The sequence below is a fragment of the Electrona antarctica genome (genome assembly GCF_951216825.1).
Source record: "Electrona antarctica genome assembly, chromosome: 11".
Taxonomy (NCBI): Eukaryota; Metazoa; Chordata; class Actinopteri; order Myctophiformes; family Myctophidae; genus Electrona; species Electrona antarctica.
The window spans coordinates 16,197,474-16,218,328 of record NC_136792.1 but is presented as its reverse complement, the minus strand read 5'-3'; the positions used below and the strand labels follow the sequence as shown (position 1 = coordinate 16,218,328).

Below are 20,855 nucleotides of genomic sequence, written 5' to 3'. Positions count from 1 at the left end.
CTTTATTCAATCACAAACCATATGTATGATTAAAGATGGATTAAGGGAACTCACTAAATAAAATATTGGTACTTTATGGTTTAAGAACTCACTCAGATATCTGTCACTTTAATTGAGCATTGTCAGCACTCTGAAGTCAAATATGGTACCACCAGATTCAATCAACTATGGGTACTAGGCATGGCACGGCACACTCTGATACACTGTAGAGATATATAGAACCAGCATGTTTGGCAATCAGTTTTGAGCAGCTTGCACTTTTATGAGCAGAGAAGTACACAGAGTGAGTTAATAAGCTGATATATTGACCCTCTCGGTATGGTAAGCTCGGCTTGTTTCGTGGTGAGCACATATAATTGTCTAGAAGCTTGGTGTTCCACCCTAATGATTCATACTCAGAGGAACCACCTCTACAGCTTCAGCTTTTACTGTACAGTACCTTGTTAGTGTCAGTTATGTGCAGAAGCTGTTGCAGCAAAGGCCAGTTGTTGTAAAGGGTGATAAGAGTTCAACTTCTCATTGTCATTATTTAGAGAGACATTGGAGAGAAAATGTTCTAGATAACACATTTATGTACTATACAAGAAAATACAATGGGCTTAAAATCATTACTGTACCCACGGAATTAAGTATATTTTCATGATCTTGAAAATGGTCAATCAGAGAGAGCCTGATTATAGTACTGTAATTACGGGTTAATGAACAAAGCGTTGTCTGTGCTGCAATTTGTGAAAGTTTAATATTACAACAGCATCTCTGTTCGATGTGTGTGCATATAAATTCCTTCTTATTTGTTCCTCCTTGCTCATGTCACTGATTTAAGGCTTTTGTTCATAAAAAGGCAAACTACTGTGAGTACCTAAAATTAATTCAACTGTTTGCTTGTGATGTTTACTTACTGTATACTTATACTTACTGTACGGTATTTAATTGTCTAGATTGTTTTTTTTAGTTCAGAGTTGCTAAATAAATATAGGGGGAAACACTTGACCATGACCGTGAGAAGCCCTTTCTCAATATAATTTCATACATGCCGGCCCGGTCACACTCATTCACTCATTGGGTAGTGAGATGAAGCAATGCATGCAAATATAGAAAGCTATTAGAAACACTTTTAGAATCTTCCATTCATAGCCTTTATTACCTCCTACTGTCAAATGACCTTAAATACAGCCTATCATAGTGAATATCACCATAGTCCTATTAAAATTGATATTCAAATGCCAACAATCCTCATTAGTTAGTAGCGTTGGGAAAAATAAAATCATAGTTAGGCAGTGGAAGACAAACACCAACAGCAACAACATAGTAGCAGTAATATAAATGATCTCTAATCTGCACCTGGACATCATGCCATGACGTTAATGGTATCACACAATTAAGCAGTGACAGATATATTCCTGTGCTGGGAAAAAAGTGGAAACTGAAGATAATTAAGGTCAATATTCTAATTGTCTCCACCAGGCCGAAGGCATGGGGAGAGAGTATGTTTTGCACTCCGTCCGTCCGTCCGTCCGTCCGTCCGTGTGTCCGTCCGTCCTTCCGTCCTTCCGTCACATTTTTTGACAGTACACCTACAGATTTTGTCCAAACATCACGCAAATTGGTACACAGTCTCTCTATAACCATTGAACGAAACGAGTCTTTACGATTTTCGAGAATCCATCCTGATTGGCTAAGATTGGCTTCCAAAGTTCGCAGGAGTGCTCCGTTTCAAACAAAATGCTGCAAATCATCATGATTTCCGTGACATTTTGCACACACATTCCCACTAGGCAGAGAAAGAAATGCCACTTGAAAATGTTCAACTCAGCCTCATGGTGGTGCTATAACTGGCCCATTCGTGTTTTTACCTATAACTGCACCGGTCTATGTAAAACCTTGTATGCATACTCCCTAGAGGCAAAGGAAAAATCACACCTGTGTGAAGTAAGTGGTGCAACTCCGTGTGGGGGTCCCTGGGGGGGAGTTCCATACCCACAGGAACGCACCCAGGGTGCCGGCCCGATTCCGGTGAGCCGCCCCGCGTCCGAAACAGTTGAGAAATGACAGAGTTACAAAAGATCTCAAGTTAAACTAATGTGGAGAGGGGTTGCAAACACACATGCATGAAACAGAGTAGATGCACTTTCTGTACAGCATGCATTCCTCTTTTAAGTTATTAAATTGGAAAAATAGCAAACATTGTACCCCCCAAAAAACAGATGGAATATATAGGGCTATATCTTGTGCCACCCCTTAACCCTTATCCCTAAACTAATTTATCATTTTGTACTATTTTTAAAAAGAAACTTTAAAAATTGTTCAAATTGCCGATCTACAAGTTCACAATGTCTCGATGTCCCCTCCAAAATAGTAAAAAATGGCAAATACGTGGGGATAAGGGATAAGGGTGGCGCAAGATGGAGCCCTTAGTGCGTAAGGAAAATACTGGTTAGCCAGATTCTGATTGCATAAATAAACCATAAAGGTTTCATACCTGTTAGATCCCCCCCCCCCCCCCCCCTCCAAACAAATAAATAAATGAATAAAATATGTAGCAAGTATATTTCCTCCAATTTCATCAGAAATCCAGAGGATTTAATCATATAGCTATCAAACATGCAGTATTATTCAACTCCATCCATCCATGCAGTGCATTGCCCGCCTAGACATACTGTAACAAATGCATCCTCCGATGTCAAGTTGGAGATGCAGTTTTCAATCTGACAGACAGTGGTGAACAGCTTCTGGCCTCAAGCAGTGACCCATATCAACAACTCAACTGCATTTCACAACCCATAACACAGAACAATGTTTACATGGAGAACCTGCAGTTTGCCGTTACTGTTATACTGCATATAGCCCATTGATATTGGACTACACAATAGATTTCACCTAACATCTACAAATACTTCTATTACTTGTTTTACTTTTAATCCTAGCAACACAGAAGGGAGGAGGAGCCATGTCCTCAGCAGCAGTTGCTTGTGTTTTAATCTCATCAGTAATGACCACCACTAGAGTTAAAATGTATTGTTGGAAAGCCAGGGTGCAAGTCAAATGGATTACTATCCCCTTCTGACTCCTGCACCATGCCAGATTAGTGACCACAATTCTCTGCTACTTGCTGTGGTCAGTGTCCTACTACTACAAACTTCAGCCATACTACACACAACATTACGCTTTACTCCTTAATAAGTCAACAGTAGCCATTCTAAATTGTTAATTTTTTACATCAAGTCAAGTTTAAGACTAGAAGCAAAATGGCCATTGCAAGTCATCATTCAACATATTATTCATCATACACTCTAGGCTAGGGTGTGAATGCTGAGCTGCTGTGAAGGGAAGCACTTGGCTACTTGACATCAGCTACATGTAGCAGCATCAGTTGTATGTTGAACTCAAGACAAATCACACAAATGACACATTATCCAGAGGTTAAAAGTCTACTTCATTATTAAATCAACTGATGACCTATATGTAAATGCTTCATTCAAACATTTTAAAAGTAACTCTACACGTGATTGAATTATGTGGTGTTACTTTTCTGACACATTTTCAACACACTGCCCCCTAATAAAACCTCAGTAACGACCAAACAGATTAACTACAACATAATCCTGTTTCCTCACCAGAGCATGCAGTAAATAAGAAGCGTGCAAGAGCACAATAGACATAGACTAAGCCTGGTTGAGAAAGGCCAGTAGCACACAAAGCAGAGTTTTTGAGGGGTAAAGGAAAATAATATGCTACTTCTACAAATAACATTTTGCAATTGTTTTGTTTTGATCATGTCAAAAATAGGCATCCCCTGACAAGATGTGTCCCTCAATTTGAGTAATAATTCAATAACTGAAATTGTTTGCAAATGTCTAACATACTTAAATTAAACAATAATAAATGTATTAATTATCATTATGATTATATGACAAGATTATTATGACAGTATAATCCACAAAGAAAACTTTGACATTAAACTACAATCTCAACAAATGACAAAACGCTTCCTAAATAGATCGTACCAAAAAACTACAATTTCCACAGCTCAAAACAAGGCAGCATCAACATCTCTTACACCCTTCAAACAGACAGAAGAAAACCACACTTGTGTGAAGTGAGGGGCGCTCTTATCGTCATACATCATCCTACATCACATGCCGTGCTCAGCCAATCAAATCATCTCAAATTTTGTAGACACACAAACAAACAAAGCTGGGCATAGGAGAAAAAGACACTGCAGGTGTATACTTTTCTATGACTTACAGTCCTCACTAATTAAACATATTATCAGACCAATTGGGATATCCAATATCCAAGTGATCCGTCTTTAACTAAGATTTTTTTAACATTTTGTTTGAAAAGAGTTCCCTCAAACTTACCCAGAGTCACCTACCAGCAAATAAAGAGGGCCATTGGTTAAATAGACCAATGGGCACCTATAAATGTTTGCAAATAAACTGTAACCACTGCTCTAATGTTATACAACTAAATAATTTAAAGACCTAAAAAACATGCCAGGTTTACAAATGTAAACAATTCATTAACTGCAACTCCACCTATATAGTGTATCGCCTCACCTGCCCCTGTGGACGCACAAAGAGGAGCTTGAAGGATAGAGTAGCAGTCTGGCAGAGCATAAATATGCTATTAGAACAAATAATGACACGCCATTTCCAAAGCTGTTATAATGGCAATGGAAGAGTGGAGGGAATAGAACAAATGGAGCAATCAGTTAGAGGTGGCAATAGACTCAATAGATTACTTCAGAGAGAGACTTTGGGGATTTGTACCTTTTTGAGGGGCTCTAGCCCCTCCTATATTCAGCTAGTAGTGTAGATTTTCGTCTTACACAAACATTATATTCCCATTGACAATGAATAGATAATTTACGTCATGTGTCTGAACAAATCTACATGTTACGTCATGATTATGTACGATTATAAGAGCGCCCCTCACTTCACACAGGTGTGATTTTTTAATAAACAGCTCCATCTCAATGAATTCGAATATTGTGTAAAAGTTCATTTTCTTCCGTGATATAATTTAAAAAGTTAAACTTTCATATATTCTCAATTCATTGTGCATAAAGTGAAGTACTTAAAACCTTTTTTTGTTTTAATCTTGATGATTATGGCGTACAGCTCATGAAAATCAAAACATCCTATCTCAACAAATTAGAATATTTTACGAGACCACTAAAAAAAACGAGAAATGTCGACCATCTGAAAAGTATATTAATGTATGCAGTCAATACTTGGTCTGGGCTGCTTTTGAACAAATTATTTCATCAACAGGGCGTGGCATAGAGGTGATCAGCCTTTGTCACTATTGAGGTGTTATGGAAGCCCAGGTTTGCTTTGATGACAGCCGTAAATGCATTTGTATTGTTGAGTCGCATGTCTCACACCTTCCTCTTGACAATACAACCTAGATTCTGTAATGGCAGCTTTTGATATTACTATTAGTAAGTAAACAACATCAGGAAGAAGCAGGACTCAACCATCAGGATTCGAACTCCATTCTTTTATTGTATATGTCATCACACCGGAGAGAGATTGGTGTCTCCCTCCAGAGCTTCCCCCATCACTCCCCACACACATGTCCCACACATATTTTATACTTTCAGCAGTGTACAGTTTCAGGAGTAACAAGAGATGGTCATTCCTTAAATGAACTCTATTCTATAGTTAACTCACACAGTTTGAAATAGGTTTACATGAGTCGGCAGTCTCTAATGAGTTTGTCAGTGAGGAACAGGTGGTAATTAGAGTGTTAAGTATCATCTACTAGTAGGCTACATTAAATTAATTAATACCATAGTGTTTATATGCATTTTCGCCACCACAATTCTCTGTGGGGTTCAGGTCAGGCCAGTTAGAGCCAAAACTACTAGTAACTGGTGTACTGACCATGGTATTACTGTGCTTAACTGACAAGCCAACTGGCCTGACCTGAACCCCACAGAGAATCTAGGTTGTATTGTCAAGAGGAAGGTGTGAGACATAAGACTCAACAATTCAAATTAATGTACGGCTGTTATCAAACAAACCTGGGCTAAACCTGGGATTTATTCATTTTCCTTGCTTTTAGGTGCAGATTGGTTTCAGGTTTAGTTTTAGGCTAGGTAGTCTATATGTACAATATCATAAATTAACTAAAACGTTGCCATAATTAAGCAGTAATACAGCAGGCCAGGGAGTGCTATAGCCTATAGACCTCATCAGTGGAATTGCGTTGCAGGAAACAGCTCAGGTCCAACTTTATTTCCTGTCAGCTACTGATACCATTTTTGAATATCTATGTTGTCAAGTGTGAAAAGGTCCATGACTTTGTGCCATAAGATATAGCAATTATACCACAGTTTCCATCAATATGTTATTATGTTTAATTACTGTTGACCACAGCACACCAGTACAAATATCTCACGATATAGAACTTAAAATAATAATAATAATATAAAAAAAACATTAGTCATTGACTCATTAGCCTGAGCTAACGCTAGACCTTTCTGGCCTAGATGGGAGGGCCGCGGCTCAGATTTACGCACCCCCACCATTGGTTCACCGATCTGTCCGTCAGCCCCGGTCTCTCCTCCCCCCAGTGCAGCACTGTTATTGTGTCGACCAGAAGCAGAAACCACTGGTTGCTGGAGTATACCATTCTAACGGACTGTCAAACACGTTGTTTTTTTTCTTAGACAGTGTGGTGGGTTCTTTAGCCATTCTCCTCATTTTCCTCGCATAGCCTCGTTTGAAGTTCCACTGGTAATGATTTCCTCACAGTGTTATTTTGACGGGTGCACACCGCTCAGAGCCCTGACGTCAATCATTTGAAGCGACGCCTACGCGGAAGGGTTGACTCCCACGTTTAGGCCAGTGCAGCCCATGCGTAAATCCAGGCTTTCGTTTTTCGCGCAGACGAAATGAAAGCCTGGGTATCGAGGCTATTGACTCATTAAACCACTTAATTCCGCCCCCCCTTTTCCCCTCATTGTATATGTACAGTGTTTTTATTTTTACTGTGTGGTTATGGATTTTTTGTGATATTGAATCTTGTTATTGTTCATGTCATGTCTATGAATTGATTGCATAGTAGGGCTTTAAATAACTAGTCGACTATTCAACTAGTCGACTAGTAAATCCACTAGTTGACCTTGTTGGTACTAGTTGGCTAGTTGACAAAAAATAAATAAATACAAATAAAAACGTTTTTTCCCCCCCGTTTTTGTAGGCCTCAAGATCAGCTGGAATGCTAGATTATAGTCACCAATGTACAGTTTTTAAATGTACAAATATTATTAAAAACAACAAACAAAAATTACACTAGAAGTGAAAGCCCTATTGCATAGGGCCTAAATTGAATGGAAACAAGACAGCAATGACTTTTTTTGGTGCTATCCCTTTTGGACTGAGTGTTTGGCTGTCTAATAAACTATTCAATCAATCAATCAATCAAACAGACATTTCTGTGTTGAACACTGCTGTTGTATCCTACTGACTCACCTACCAGTGAGGAACCCACACTGGGAGGATAGATAGTAGCCTGGCTAATAAGCCAGACTCAAATCACACTGTCGTGTGGTATTTGAGTCTGGAGATGCTGTGTATGGATCTTGTTTCCCGGGGGGCGGGTTCAAACATTTTCTCTTTGACGCAATTGGTCAGAGCTACTGTCAGTCAAAGGTCTCAAGCAATGAACGTCACTGTACCAAAGCCCGCCCATATTGCATACCGTGTCCCGATTGGCCACACCAGTTCTCTGGTGTAGGAAATGGGCGTACAATTGAGCCTCTCCAGACCGTAATCCGCCGGCAGGCAACTTTTTTTTGCCAACGGCTGATTCGGTCTGGCTTATTAGCCAGGCTAGATAGATAGAGCCTTCGTCATAGTCCTCCCGCCCCACTCTCCCTGCTGAAATGTGCCACCCCAGCCCATAGGATTACATGCAATGGCAATTAACACAATCCCCGCCCGTCTTCCGTGAACCTACAACCTCCGTGGTGGTGGGCAGGAAGGAGTGTGCCACACGAATTGGCGACCGCTGTTCTAGCCTTTTCTAACCAAGTTTAAATTACACCAGACGGTATTTCAAAGGCTAAGAAGTCAATGGCATGCCGTATGTGATATGTTTAACCCTTCATCAACCAGTGACTTGCAAATCAGCTTCTAGTAGGCTATGTTTGAAAGAAAGGTCATTCAGGCAAGTTACATAGCGCAACTATCTTTAACTCCCTTGCTGAAAACTGAATGAAAAGCTGGTTTCCATCAAGTTTTGTGACTTTTGATCATTTGGGCTGTAATTATCTTCTGTGGAATACAGAAGAACGCTTGTCCCAAAACACACTCGCCACGGGTCAAATCCTGAGACCTCAGAGCGGTCACCACCAGGTAGGTGGGATGGCTCAGTGTAGAGGTCAGACTCGACAGAGTACAGCTACTTATTGGGCCTTGTCTTCAAGATACTCAAGACTACAGGGACACCCATGTACCTGTCAAACTGCTTCAATAACGTAAAAGACACAACACACCAGAGGGAGCGCCACTGATCTATTTCAACCCAGATATAATATGCCAACAAATTGTGAAATGCCCTACCAATTAGACATCAAAATGTGTGACTCCTTACCCTCCTTCAAAACCACCATACAATAAAAGTGCATGCAATTGCAATGCAATTTGTAGGCTAACTGATCCTATAAGAAGCGTAACACCAGAAATCTTTACATGTTTGCATTTAATATGAAAACATGCATCTCCCGTTGGTCAGTCACGCCCCCATGTGCATTTCCCGTTGGTGCGTCACGCCCCCATGTATGGTCATGCCTTGTGACATCACATGACATCACGTGACATCATCAGGGATCTCCATATATGGGCATATATGTAGTTGTGACGTAGACAATATCGCCAGGGGCCCTTCCCTATATATGGGAATGTCAATATATGGCCATATCACACCTCGTAACATCACAACTCCATATATGGTCACACCTCGTGACACCATGTGACATAATGGAGACCCTTAGATCTCCATATATGGTTGTCAGTCCATCATGCTTCGTGACATTACACGCTCCATATGTCATTCTGACATCATCAAACCCGAAAATTAAGGCCCGGCCCTACCTGGGCCCTCATCAAACCCTGTAAACTCAAGACACTTCCCCCGCTGCCCCCCTTAGATCTCCATCTGTTCTGACATTCCATATGTTGATCTGACCTCATCAAACCCTGTAAACTCAAGACATGCTCCATATATGGCCAGACCTCATCAAACCCTGTACACTCAAGTCACTTCCCCTGCTGCCACCCTTAGATCTCCATATATGGAGCTGACCTGTTCTGACATTCCATATGTTGATCTGACCTCATCAAACCCTTTACACTCCATCTGTCACCCAGGAATTAAAAAAGGGCTGTTTTTTAATTCAAACCCCTTTCTGTGCATGCAGGATTTTATTCTCCATGGACTTTCACCACAGAGTTTTACTACAGTTTGGATTTATTTTAATAATTCACCTTCTATTCATTTATTTACTTTTATAAAGGACCAGCTTCTTAGCCTACATGCAAAACAAGGTCTCCAAATCAGTTTCTGGGAAAATATAAGTCGTGTGCTATGTCTCCCTTAAAGCAACTTGACTATGACTACAATGATAATGTTTCAGTTTCACATACATTTTATTTGCCTACCTTGAAAAATCCATAACAATGTCAGGATGACGTGAAGTCGTCTCCGTATCTCCATTGCACAACATCCACCGCCTGGTCTCTGGAAGATCCACGGGATCCACAGCTGAGCTTCAAAGTTGACAGCAGCTGCAGCTCAATGGCAATGCGCTATTCCACTTCAGGTAGCCGAACTTTCGGAGCAAAGCAGTTACTATGATTTTTTTTTTTTTAAATCTAATTCGGCCATAAAGATGGTTGTAATAAATGTTTACTATCCCTTTCCTACAAACAATAGATGGCATTGCAAAGCAATGGTAGGCTACGATAGCCTACACTAAAAAAGCCACTTCGACACATGACTCGTATAAGTAAACAGTCAATGTACTGCTTCAACAACAACCAATTAATGAGTCTGTATACCTACAGTCAGTCATAGTAGTCAGTGTGGCACGAAGCTCCATGCCTCCAGCCTCCTGGCGACGTGCTCAGCTCATCATGGAGTTTATCCACCTGGATATGTTCAGGAACGCCCCCTTCCCTTGCACACTGATTGACAGCTTCACACATGGCACTCTCAGGACCACAATGGAAATAAGCTCTCGAGCTCTCGAGTCTGTCTGCTTAGGGTATCAACAGGGGACGCTGTTGCACCACTCACTTCAGACAGGTCTGATTTTAGTTTTATCATATATATATATATATATATATATATATATATATATATATATATATATATATATGTGTGTGTGTGTGTGTGTGTGTGTGTGTGTGTGTGTGTGTGTGTGTGTGTGTGTGTGTGTGTGTGTGTGTGTGTGTTATATGTTGTGTGTGTTATATGCTATGCTTTACCTCCTAGCATGGTTATATTCATGTATGTTGATAATGCAGCCTATATGGAAACAAAAAGTATAAAAATGCATTTGATGTAGGATTAGGCTACCTTGTGTTTACCTTGTTTACTGTAAATCCCTCTGGATTGAGAGCATCTGCTAAATGCCACACGCACGGTCACACGCACACTGTATGTAGGTTTTAATTTGTGTATGTTTACATTCTGACTATACCACACCTCCACATAGGACATGTGCACATTGCAGTAGGCCCTGTAGCTGTCACTAAAATTAAATATGGGTGGATAAAGCATATATAGGTTTTGCAAGCAGGCTATGGTTTCTGTTTCAACATGAAAACACAATACACTCTGATTCATGTAAATAATTTAATACGTTAATAACCCACATATACTTGGCGTGGTTCCCTCTTTGCATATAGCATGTGACCCTGTGCCAGTCTGCCAGAGTAGTTTGGAAGGACATAGGAGGACATTAATAACTTGTGTAATACCGGTAACACTGTAATATCTTATTCAAATATCTTTCATTTTTCATTTTATAATGTGTCTAATGACTTACACTCTATAATATAATACCATGAGCTAGATTGAAGGGCATATTATGCCTGCCATTTAGCCAGAATAAATAATAAAACGATGAAGCACTCACCATGAAACAACATTCAAAGACACTTAAGTAAAAAGTACTGTCAACTAAATTATCATGCATTACCTGATACATTGCAAAGTTGAATTTAAAAGTCTAGGAACAGGTAAAGGTCCTCACGGGAATTCTCAGACTGTTTCACAAGAGAACAAGGCTTTTACACTGTAATGTTAGTTTGCATTAGGTCCAGCTCACAGCTCATAAATGGGTTGTCAGGTGAAAAATTTATATCTTAGTCCATGTGTTTTTTTCCCCCGTAATGGAATGTAATGGATTTTTAACATGGTATTGAAACTGTCCCCTGGTGTATAGGTCTGCTCTCACCTTATTAACCTCAAACAACCGGCAGGTCTGCCACAAAACCTCGATTCAGCTTCCTCATCAAAACACAAGCTTTAATAGAGCTATAATAAGTCCCTGGCACAATCCTGACTTATTTATGTTGTTTTCAAGGTCCTGCTTTCCTATGTTTTTGTTGATGTTTGCTGTTCTTTCTTCCTCTTTATCCATAGCCTACACCCCTGGAGGTGCATTTGTGTCAATTATACTACACTCTCTGGTTTAAGTGATGGGAGATTAATCGGCAAACACATCGGTATTGGCCGATTCTAGTTGTTTTTAGATTAATCGGCATCGGTTCGATTAATCAACCGGACGGTCCGATTAATCTTAGTCTTTCTTTACAGATAAACAAGCCCAAAGTAACAGCTTGAACAGATCTACAAGCTCACAATATTAAATATAAAGGTATTAAAGTTAAATCTGACTTGCCTAAGCCGATACTGTTACATGTACTGTTACTGTTCAATGACTGAATTTTAATATCATTTTTAACTATAGTAACACAATAGAGAGTATGCGCGTGACATCATCATCATACCAGGAAGTTATGCGGAAATGCCTACTGAGTGGCAAAAACTCACTTTGTCACTCACTTTGCCACTTGATCTGCCATTCACTTTATGCATGCGCATACCCTCTATTATATAAAATTCAGTCAGGCCCATCTGCACTTTGTTTGTTTAAGTCTTATGCATAAGACACCAAATATTCCTTCAGCTGTTGGGAAAGATTTCAGTTCAGATCCTCATAAATTGCTTTTATTAAAATAAAATAAAATCACCTCTGCTGAGTCTTCTGTTATAAATTAGTTAAGACAATTGCTCAAGATTCTTTTTTTCCCTCTCAAATGTAATGAATGATTAACACGATTCAAAATATTGGTATAATTCCTGTGTTCTGTGCCCATTTTCACTTCTGAAGATAATATATAGCATAGGCCGGCCTACACTCCCTGTCCCTGATTACGCCCTGAACAGGTTCTTTAATTGTTCAAGTTTTGGTCAGTAGTTCTTATCTCAAAGTCGGGTTGACTTTGACTTTGAACTTGACAGCCCACTCCATGCCTTAGCCTTCTGTCTGATGATGATTTTTCTTTGTATGTTGCTCAGCCTGTTGGTTGTCTGGCATCTGCTTTTACTGTTTAAAAACGAAGTATAGTCTACTATGCAGTATAGCAGTCAACCTACAATTTAGGCATTTAGCTTATGCTCTTATGCAGAGTGAGTGACTTTAAAAATGCAAGGTTGGAGAAAAGCACCATATATGCTACAAGTAGGCCTATGTCGTAAAAGTGACAAACACCATAATAATTACTACTTTTTAGTAATTTAAAGTCCAGATTAAAGCTCTACTTTTAACATGACCACAGACTACAGGAATTAAGTCTGAGCCTACTATAAATTGTATCTACCGATACATTAATGCCATCTAGTGGTCAACATATGAAATTACTGTTTAGAGGGCATATAGAGTTGTGCTATTTTATTTGTTAATTTTCAAAAAAGCTTTATACCCTGTATAATGATGCAATAGGTGACATATAGCAGCTCTGTTTACACAATGTTGTACCTGCTTTGGCAATGTAAACGTATGTTTTATCATGCCAATAAAGCTTCATTTAATTGAATTGTTATAAAAATAGGTTAAATAAATAAGAATACACTGAACATTTGTTCGTTAAGCCACCTTTTTCCTCCATATTTGTTTCTCCTTTTGCCCTTGTGTTGTTATTATACCACCAGCCAGCCAGAGCCAGGTGTTCTTCAAATCTAAATGTATCACTTTTACGGGTGATTTGGGTGAAATCATGAGAAGGACACAATCCTTATAGCCATGCAGCCATAAAACCATTAGCTTATATTCCCTCTGTGTGGAGGGCTGCTATTTTCAGTGTATGTGTGTGAAGTGGGGCCACTGGAGTCCTCACAGTGAACCTACCCTGAGTTTTTTTGTAAATGTTTCTAAATGTTTCTTATTCATTTTTTTTAGGTTTTCTGAGCTGAATTGCACCCAAAAACCTGAACTTTGAAAATGTAGTAGATTTTCTGTGGTCTGGGGTTTTCTGAATAATTTGGCTCAAACAAGTGATCTGATTTGCCCGTGGAGTAGTCTGTGATGTAACAGTCTACAAATCCCATATATGACTTAACAATTTGCCAGCAGATGTCACTGAGGGATTTTGCCTGTTTTCATTGTAGCTCAAAAGGCTTCAGAACACACAGAGAAAACCCAGAACCACAGAAAATCCACTGAATGTTCAAAGTTCAGGTTGTTTGGGTGTAATTGCGGTCATAAAACCTAAAAGAAAAACGATAAATTAAAATAAATGAAAATGAATGTCATGAAACCTTTAAACACATCGGAATAATAATCTATAAAGATGGACATTTAAAAAAGTTACGATCTGGTTATGAATTATGACCGTAGGTCGCCGATTACTATGAAAACCTGCAAAATCTGCCAGTCACTCCATCCGTGACTCCGTCAGTGACTCCGTCACACCACCATATATGGCCGTCAGTCTGACACGCCTCGTGACACGTCACGCCACCAAATATGGTCGTCAGTCCGTCACGCCTCGTGACACTCTCTATATATGACCGTCTCTATAAGAAGATCACAACACTGACCTCATTAAACCCTGGATAGCCATACATGGAGAAGAATATCTGCATGTATGGAGCCGGCCAGCAACATCTGACCTCAAACCGCAAACCCGTAGATCTCCAATCTCCATATGGAGCTGACCTGTTCTGACATTCCATATGTTGATCCTCCCCATCCGTCCTTCCTCTTCGATGTCTCCCTTTTGACTGATACTGTACCTGTCCATTAAAACTCTAGACGGGCCTGCCCCAAAGTTATTAGTTCAGCCGCGCCCGGCAGCCGGCGAAAACTAGAGTTCTCAACAGGCCCGAAAATTAAGGCCCGGTCCTACCTGGGCCATCATCAAACCCTGTACAGTGTACACTCAAGACACTGCCCCTGCTTCCTCCCTTACCATAATAAATTGAAAGTAAGCACTGCTAGTGCTTAGATAACTGAAGGATATCATTAAGTTTACGACTGGCTTGTCCACACTAAGGACTAAGACTAGCCTATATTTTGAGTTCATCAAGGTCCTATATGACCTTTGTTTGTTTGTCTTCAATCAAATTATATTCTACCTTTCAAAAAGCATATATTCATTCACTTCAGTCACTTGATATTAATGATCATGTTTACATGCAAGAGAGTCCACTGTGCCCTGGAAATGCCTTCATTTATATGTGAATGGGCCAGTAGAGGGAGCCAGCATCCTGAATATAAGCCCAGCTCATATGTTGGATCTAAAGTGTAGCCTATATGATTCTCCATCTCCACAGGTCTAGGCCTCACTCAGACCTTTACTGCATTGCTGTATGCTTGTTGGATGAATGTTGTGTAGTGTCATGGCCGCCCCAATGCATTTCCAATGGAAGTCAAATGGTTTGTAGTCCACATTTTGGACTACAAGCTGTTGTATGGCTTTCGGCTGTGTTTCGACTGCGCCCCTCCCCCTCATACAACACAAATGTTGTGTCAAACCATGTGACTCCCATTGGAAATGCATTGGGCGGCTATGACACTACACAACATTCATCCAACAAGCATACAGCAATGCAGTAAAGGTCTGAGTGAGGCCCTACACTTCCAGCTTTTGAAATTCCACTCTTATCTTTTCACCAGCACCCCTCCCCCTATCCCTATCTTTTTCAATGATTTGAACAGCCTCATGGTGACTTATGGTGTTATACACACAGCTCAGATGTCCATCAGACCAGGACATGGATGTACAAAATGCTTTGACCGCAAGCCACGATGAAATAGGGATCATATAGTGAATTCATCCGATTTTTCTCCCCGTTCTTTGATTATTTATTTGTCTAACTCAACTATAGATGGCCAGAACTTCATGAAATGTAGGCTGCCCTGAAGATATGTCTATAAGGTCAAGGGTCATGATATCTGAGATTGCCATATCTTGTTACTTCAGCATAGTTTTGGCACATGTTTGCAGCCTTCTGTGTGCATTCTTTAGTTTCTAGCTATAGTTGTATCTGAAGCAAACCAAATGCTGATATTTCTCAAAGCAGGAGGAAGGAAGCTCCCCAGGGCTTGTGACGTGTAGACAAGAAAAATGAGCTCTCTAACATAAGGCAATTAGTAGGCTACTGCATGCCAAATCGAGCCTATATCTGCACCAAGCAATCAGTTATTGAAGGTGTAAAGACTGAGACTGCCTATTTTTGCATTATAGTAAAGATTACACTTGTGTGAAGTGAGGGGCGCCTGGTAATGTTAAGTGCTCTAAACAAGCATTAAACGTCCATAGACTTTGCTGTAATCTATGTTTAAAGTGATCTAAACAAACATTAAAAGTCCATAGATTTGGCTGACACCTTACAATAAATGCATCACGTCTCTGTAGGTACCAGTTGTGGAAAGTAACTAAGTACATTTACTTAAGTACTGTACTTAAAGCAGAGGTTCCCAACCTGGTGGTACACAGAGGAGTCGCCCAAAAAATGAGAAAAAAGACAAAAGTGGAATGAAATATTTACTACAGGTAGTTCTTCTGACCAAGCAATTGGTTGAAATAGGCTATCCAGCCGTGCTGAAATGAGCATGACAGCACACCTAGCTGATAATAGAAGATTTGAGAAGGGATTAATCACATTAGAAATATCATTAGTTGTGCTGATTAGTGATTAGACAGTTTTGTCAGAGCAGCAGCATTATTGGCTTAGGAATGGAACAACAGGTCTACACTCCTGTATTTTAACATCAGTTATTATGGTGGTACTTGGAGAGACAGATATATTTCTGAGGTGGTAGGCCTACTTCAGTATAAAAAGGTTGGGAACCAATGACTTAAAGGACCACTTCACCACATTTCAACCTATCTTCATAATTTATCCTCACTGAAATACCACTTTTTTTCCCTACTCAGTCTGTGTCTCATAGGCCGGAGGGCAATTCAGAAACACATCCACCAGTGACATAGGCAGATCTTTTTTAAACATTTAAAAATTACATATATATATTTAGATTTGTTATTATGTTGAGAACGATGGCTTCCATTATCGCATTGCAACTTTCCAGAAATAGAAAGCCTGCAGTTTCTATTAGCTTGGATTCCCCATCGATGATGTCACTGGTGGACGGGTTTCTGAACTGCCCACAGCCCTCCCATGAGACACAGACCGAGTAGAAAAAAACTGTGCTATTTTATCATGAACATTAGTGAATTTTGAGGTATTTGTACTTTACTTGAGTATTTCCAGTACTTTAACTTCTACTCCACTACATCTCAGAGGCAAATATTGTACTTTTACTCCACTAAAACTTGAGTTCGTTACTTTGTAGATTTTGATTATTATTACAAAACACATTACCCACACCGCATTGTGAGCTTGTAGATCTGCCATTTTCAAAAGATTCTATATATTTGAAAACTTGTGAAATGGGTTCTTCTGCATAATGAGTACTTTCTACTTTGGTACTTTAAGTACATTTTTAATTCCTGACTTTTACTTGTAAGTAACTTGTAAGCAGAAGAGTATTTCTGCATTGCAGTATTGATAGGCTACTTTTACCTAAGTAAAAAATGCGAGTAGCCTATTCCACCACATGTGTATACGTGTGTGTATGTATGTACGTCTGTAATCCACATAACTCGACAACTGTTTGCCCCACCGACTTCAAATTCGAAACATGCGTTCCACACTACCACAGGGAGTGCAGTGCCTGGCTTTGAGTGGGTCGGATATACGGTTGTCCAGTGTCTGCCAGTGGACCTAATGAGTCCCCACACCTGCCTGAGCCAATTGATTGCCATGGCAACCCCGCACCTGCCATTTGATTACTTAAGCAGTCCACTTTTCACAGTCAGTTTGCACTCTTCAGACATTCTCCACAGACGTTTACCACCAAGGACTTTCCACAACTGCTGATCCCCATTATGCCCATATAATAGTATATGGTCAGGCCCATATATGCCCATATACTGATAACATCAGGGATCTCCACATATGGGCATAAAAGAGATACAGGTAGACAGACAGTTAAAGCGGCTGCTATGACAATGGCTATAATGGGTATTGCATACTCATGGGGTTGGGTATACATTCCCGATGTTCATTGTTCCCAAACTTGCATGCGGGCGCAGGTCTAGTATGATGTAATTTCAAAAGCCAAACGTTGGGCAAAAACAATCCATGCAGGCTCATTAATTCTTTGAGTTCAGTGTATTATATTTAACGCAGAAGCCTGGCCTCCTCCTAGGCTGGCAAGGTGGACTCATCAGTACAGCACATTAAATACGGGCCTATGAAATTAGAAATTATGCAAATGTGTTGCTATGCAAAATAGAAACTCAACCTGTCTAACTTTGAGTTTAGAGTGTGAGCTTTAAGGACATGACAAGAGAGGATGTGCAAAATTGCCAAATAATGCTCCTTCCACTGCCAAGTCTTCTGAAATGAAAAAACCTGGGCTCAAAGCCAAATGTTGCTGCGCTATTTGTTGCTTACCTTAGCACTCCAGTGTATTTGATGTAAATGACCTGCTGTTTAGCTGTGTGCTGCAGTGACACTAAACCTAAAAATATCACTCCTGGAGTTCTCGAGGCTAACTGAAGGTCCTTGCACAGACAGAAGACACAAAAACATGCACATAAACATGCAGTGATGCAGAGATAGGATGACAAGGCTCTGTTCTAGTGAATATGGAAATATGACATAGCCTATGATAAGAGCTCAGTGGAGGTAATTAGTTCACAAACAAGAATTCAAAGATTCAACTTGAAATCAATGCTATTGATAGGGTTCAGGTTTGGTGTTAAGCCTGGTGGTGAAACTCAGGACTGGGTGGGGCTGAATCTCCCATCTTTCAATGGAGTCAGACAGCCAGGCACATCCCACCATCTGTACTACGCACGCACGCACGCACGCACGCACACACACACACACACACACACACACACACACACACACACACACACACACACACACACACACACACACACACACACACACACACACACACACACACACCAATTTACAATTTAGCCATTTAGCAGACGCTCTTAATCCAGAGCGATTTACATTAAGCAAGATCAATACATCAATAGCAATACATACATACAAAATTGTTATCATGAATCATGCGTAAGCTAATAACGTAACAGTGGAATATCTATATAATGAAACTATGCATATATATTATATAGTGTCTACATAAAATGCTATCTAAGGCGTATGCAAAGTGAGCCTTTGCATACGCCTGTAAGGTCGTTGCAGCTAGGGCAAGTGCTACGGGCCAAGATGGAGTCTGAAGAGGTGGGTTTTCAGACTACGGCGGAAGATTGGGAGTGAGTCTGCAGTTCTGATTGTAATGGGAAGTGCATTCCATAGTTTGGAACCAGAAGGGAGAAGAGAAGAGACACACACACACACACACACACACACACACACACACACACACACACACACACACACACACACACACACACACACACACACACACACACATGAATAATGAGTTACATGCTTCGTCTGAGAAGACTTGTATGGATGTGTAGCCCTACTCTGTTTCAGCAAGTGTCTGCTGACAAGTCACTGTGGTCAACAACAGCAGCATCCTGTTGTCATTCTTGCACTGTTTTTGCTTTTGTAGTACTTAATAAGGTCCACTCTTCCAGTGGTGGGTTAGATTAATGCCATTGTGGCCTCTATTTCAGTGTCACTCCCTGCGACAGGCATCTGGACCCCTTCTTCTGTTCCCCAATTTCCACTCCCATTCCAAGTGGACAAAGGAAGAGCCGGCGCTGGGAGCCCCGCAGCCACTCTCCATCATGTTGGACTCTCAGAGAGATTGACACGCAGACAATGCAGGGAGGAGAAACAGAGGGCAGTAGTGCAGGAGAACTGGTCTGGGATGGGGGGCATGGGTGAGATGGAGGCATGGAGCCCATATCCCTGGGGAGCAGTGTGTCCGTCCCCCCAGAGCCAGCCCAGGCACCGGAGACCCCACGGGAGCTAGATTGTAGATAATGGGAGAGAGGAAATGGTGTGAAACAACAGCTGCTTAATAAATCACCACAGGATCTGACAGCGGATGTTCAGAAGCTTGAGTGTCAAGGCGCAGGAAGACTGTTTCTGTACAATATGATCTCCTCTTGGCAGCAACACACTGGAACAATAAACCTGAATAGGGATGAGGCCGGTCATTATGTTGATTAGGATTATTAGTGTTATATTAAAATGTTTTCTGCCACCGTCTGCAAGCCTCTGATAATCAAGTGAGGTGGTGAAGGGTGCGTAGAAGACCTGTATATTTTGAATGGCTATCAATATACGTATGTATGGTGGCATCGTATATTAATGTATATGCACGCAGTGGTGTAAACTAAGTAACTAAGTACATTTACTTAAGTACTATACTTAAGTACAGTTTTTACATAGGCCTATTTGTACTTTCACTGAAGTATTTCCAATTTCAAATACTTTTACTTCTACTACACTACATCTTGGATCCAAATATTGTAGCCTACTTTTACTCAACTATACATTTATTTGAAAACTTTAGTTACTGAGTTACTTTGAAGATTTTGATTATTATTACAAAACATCCATTAACCACTTCAGCCATATAGGCCTACATATATATCCAATATACAAGCTCACATGCGCAATGCCGACACCTTGTGAGCTTGTAGATTTACTATTTTCAAAGGATTTGTATACATTTGAAAACTTGAAATGAGGCATTCTGGATAAAGAGTATACTTTCTACTTTGGTCATTTAAGTATATTTTGATACCAATACTTTTGTACTTTTACTCAAGTAAATTTCGAATTCCGGACTTTTACTTGTATTTCTACATTGCAGTATATACTTTTACTTAAGTAAAACACCATGCACTGTATGCGCGTCACGTGTATCCTAATCCTAATGTACATGTTGTGCATACATCATTTATTTATTTCATTTCTCGTTTTCCTTCTTTTTATTGTTGACTTGCAAAATGATTATCAATACCCCCTCCCCCCTCCCCCCAATAAATATTAAATAACCCTACCCTAATATGAATATCTTCAAGTTGCAACAAGGGCTGGGCAGACAAACGCCAAGGTAGCCACTGCCAGTTAATTGAACAGTCTATAGACTATAGTTGTGTTATAGAATATTACTTGTTTTTGTTGTTGTTGTTGATTGTTGGTCATTGCCTCTCAACGCAGATGTATACCGGTATACGGTATGTGTGTCTCTTTAAAAAAAATAGTCTCCTAGCTGTAGATTGGCGAGGATTTGTTGCGGATAGTCGCTTGTGCTCAGT

At 40.2% G+C, this 20,855-nt stretch overlaps 2 protein-coding genes across 3 annotated transcripts in view; one reads left to right on the top strand and one right to left on the bottom strand.

The window, feature by feature from the left end:
- Nucleotides 1–10,107, bottom strand: part of esamb (endothelial cell adhesion molecule b) — a 59,005-nt gene extending 48,898 nt beyond the window's left edge. The window contains exon 1 of one of the 2 annotated variants that reach the window (XM_079513973.1): nt 9,660–10,107. In XM_079513973.1, coding sequence (XP_079370099.1) covers nt 9,660–9,729 — 70 coding nt within the window. In that variant the 5' untranslated portion in view covers nt 9,730–10,107. The remainder of the gene's footprint in view (nt 1–9,659) is intronic. The other variant, XM_079513974.1, reaches the window with a different exon arrangement.
- A 5-nt stretch (nt 10,108–10,112) lies between these two features.
- The window catches only part of LOC306932017 (roundabout homolog 2), a gene marked incomplete at its 5' end in the record, with an annotated part of 79,356 nt that continues 68,613 nt past the window's right edge, over nt 10,113–20,855 (top strand). Inside the window, 2 exons of the mRNA XM_079513722.1 lie at nt 10,113–10,279; nt 19,257–19,446. Of these exons, the coding sequence (XP_079369848.1) occupies nt 10,113–10,279; nt 19,257–19,446 (357 nt within the window). The remainder of the gene's footprint in view (nt 10,280–19,256; nt 19,447–20,855) is intronic.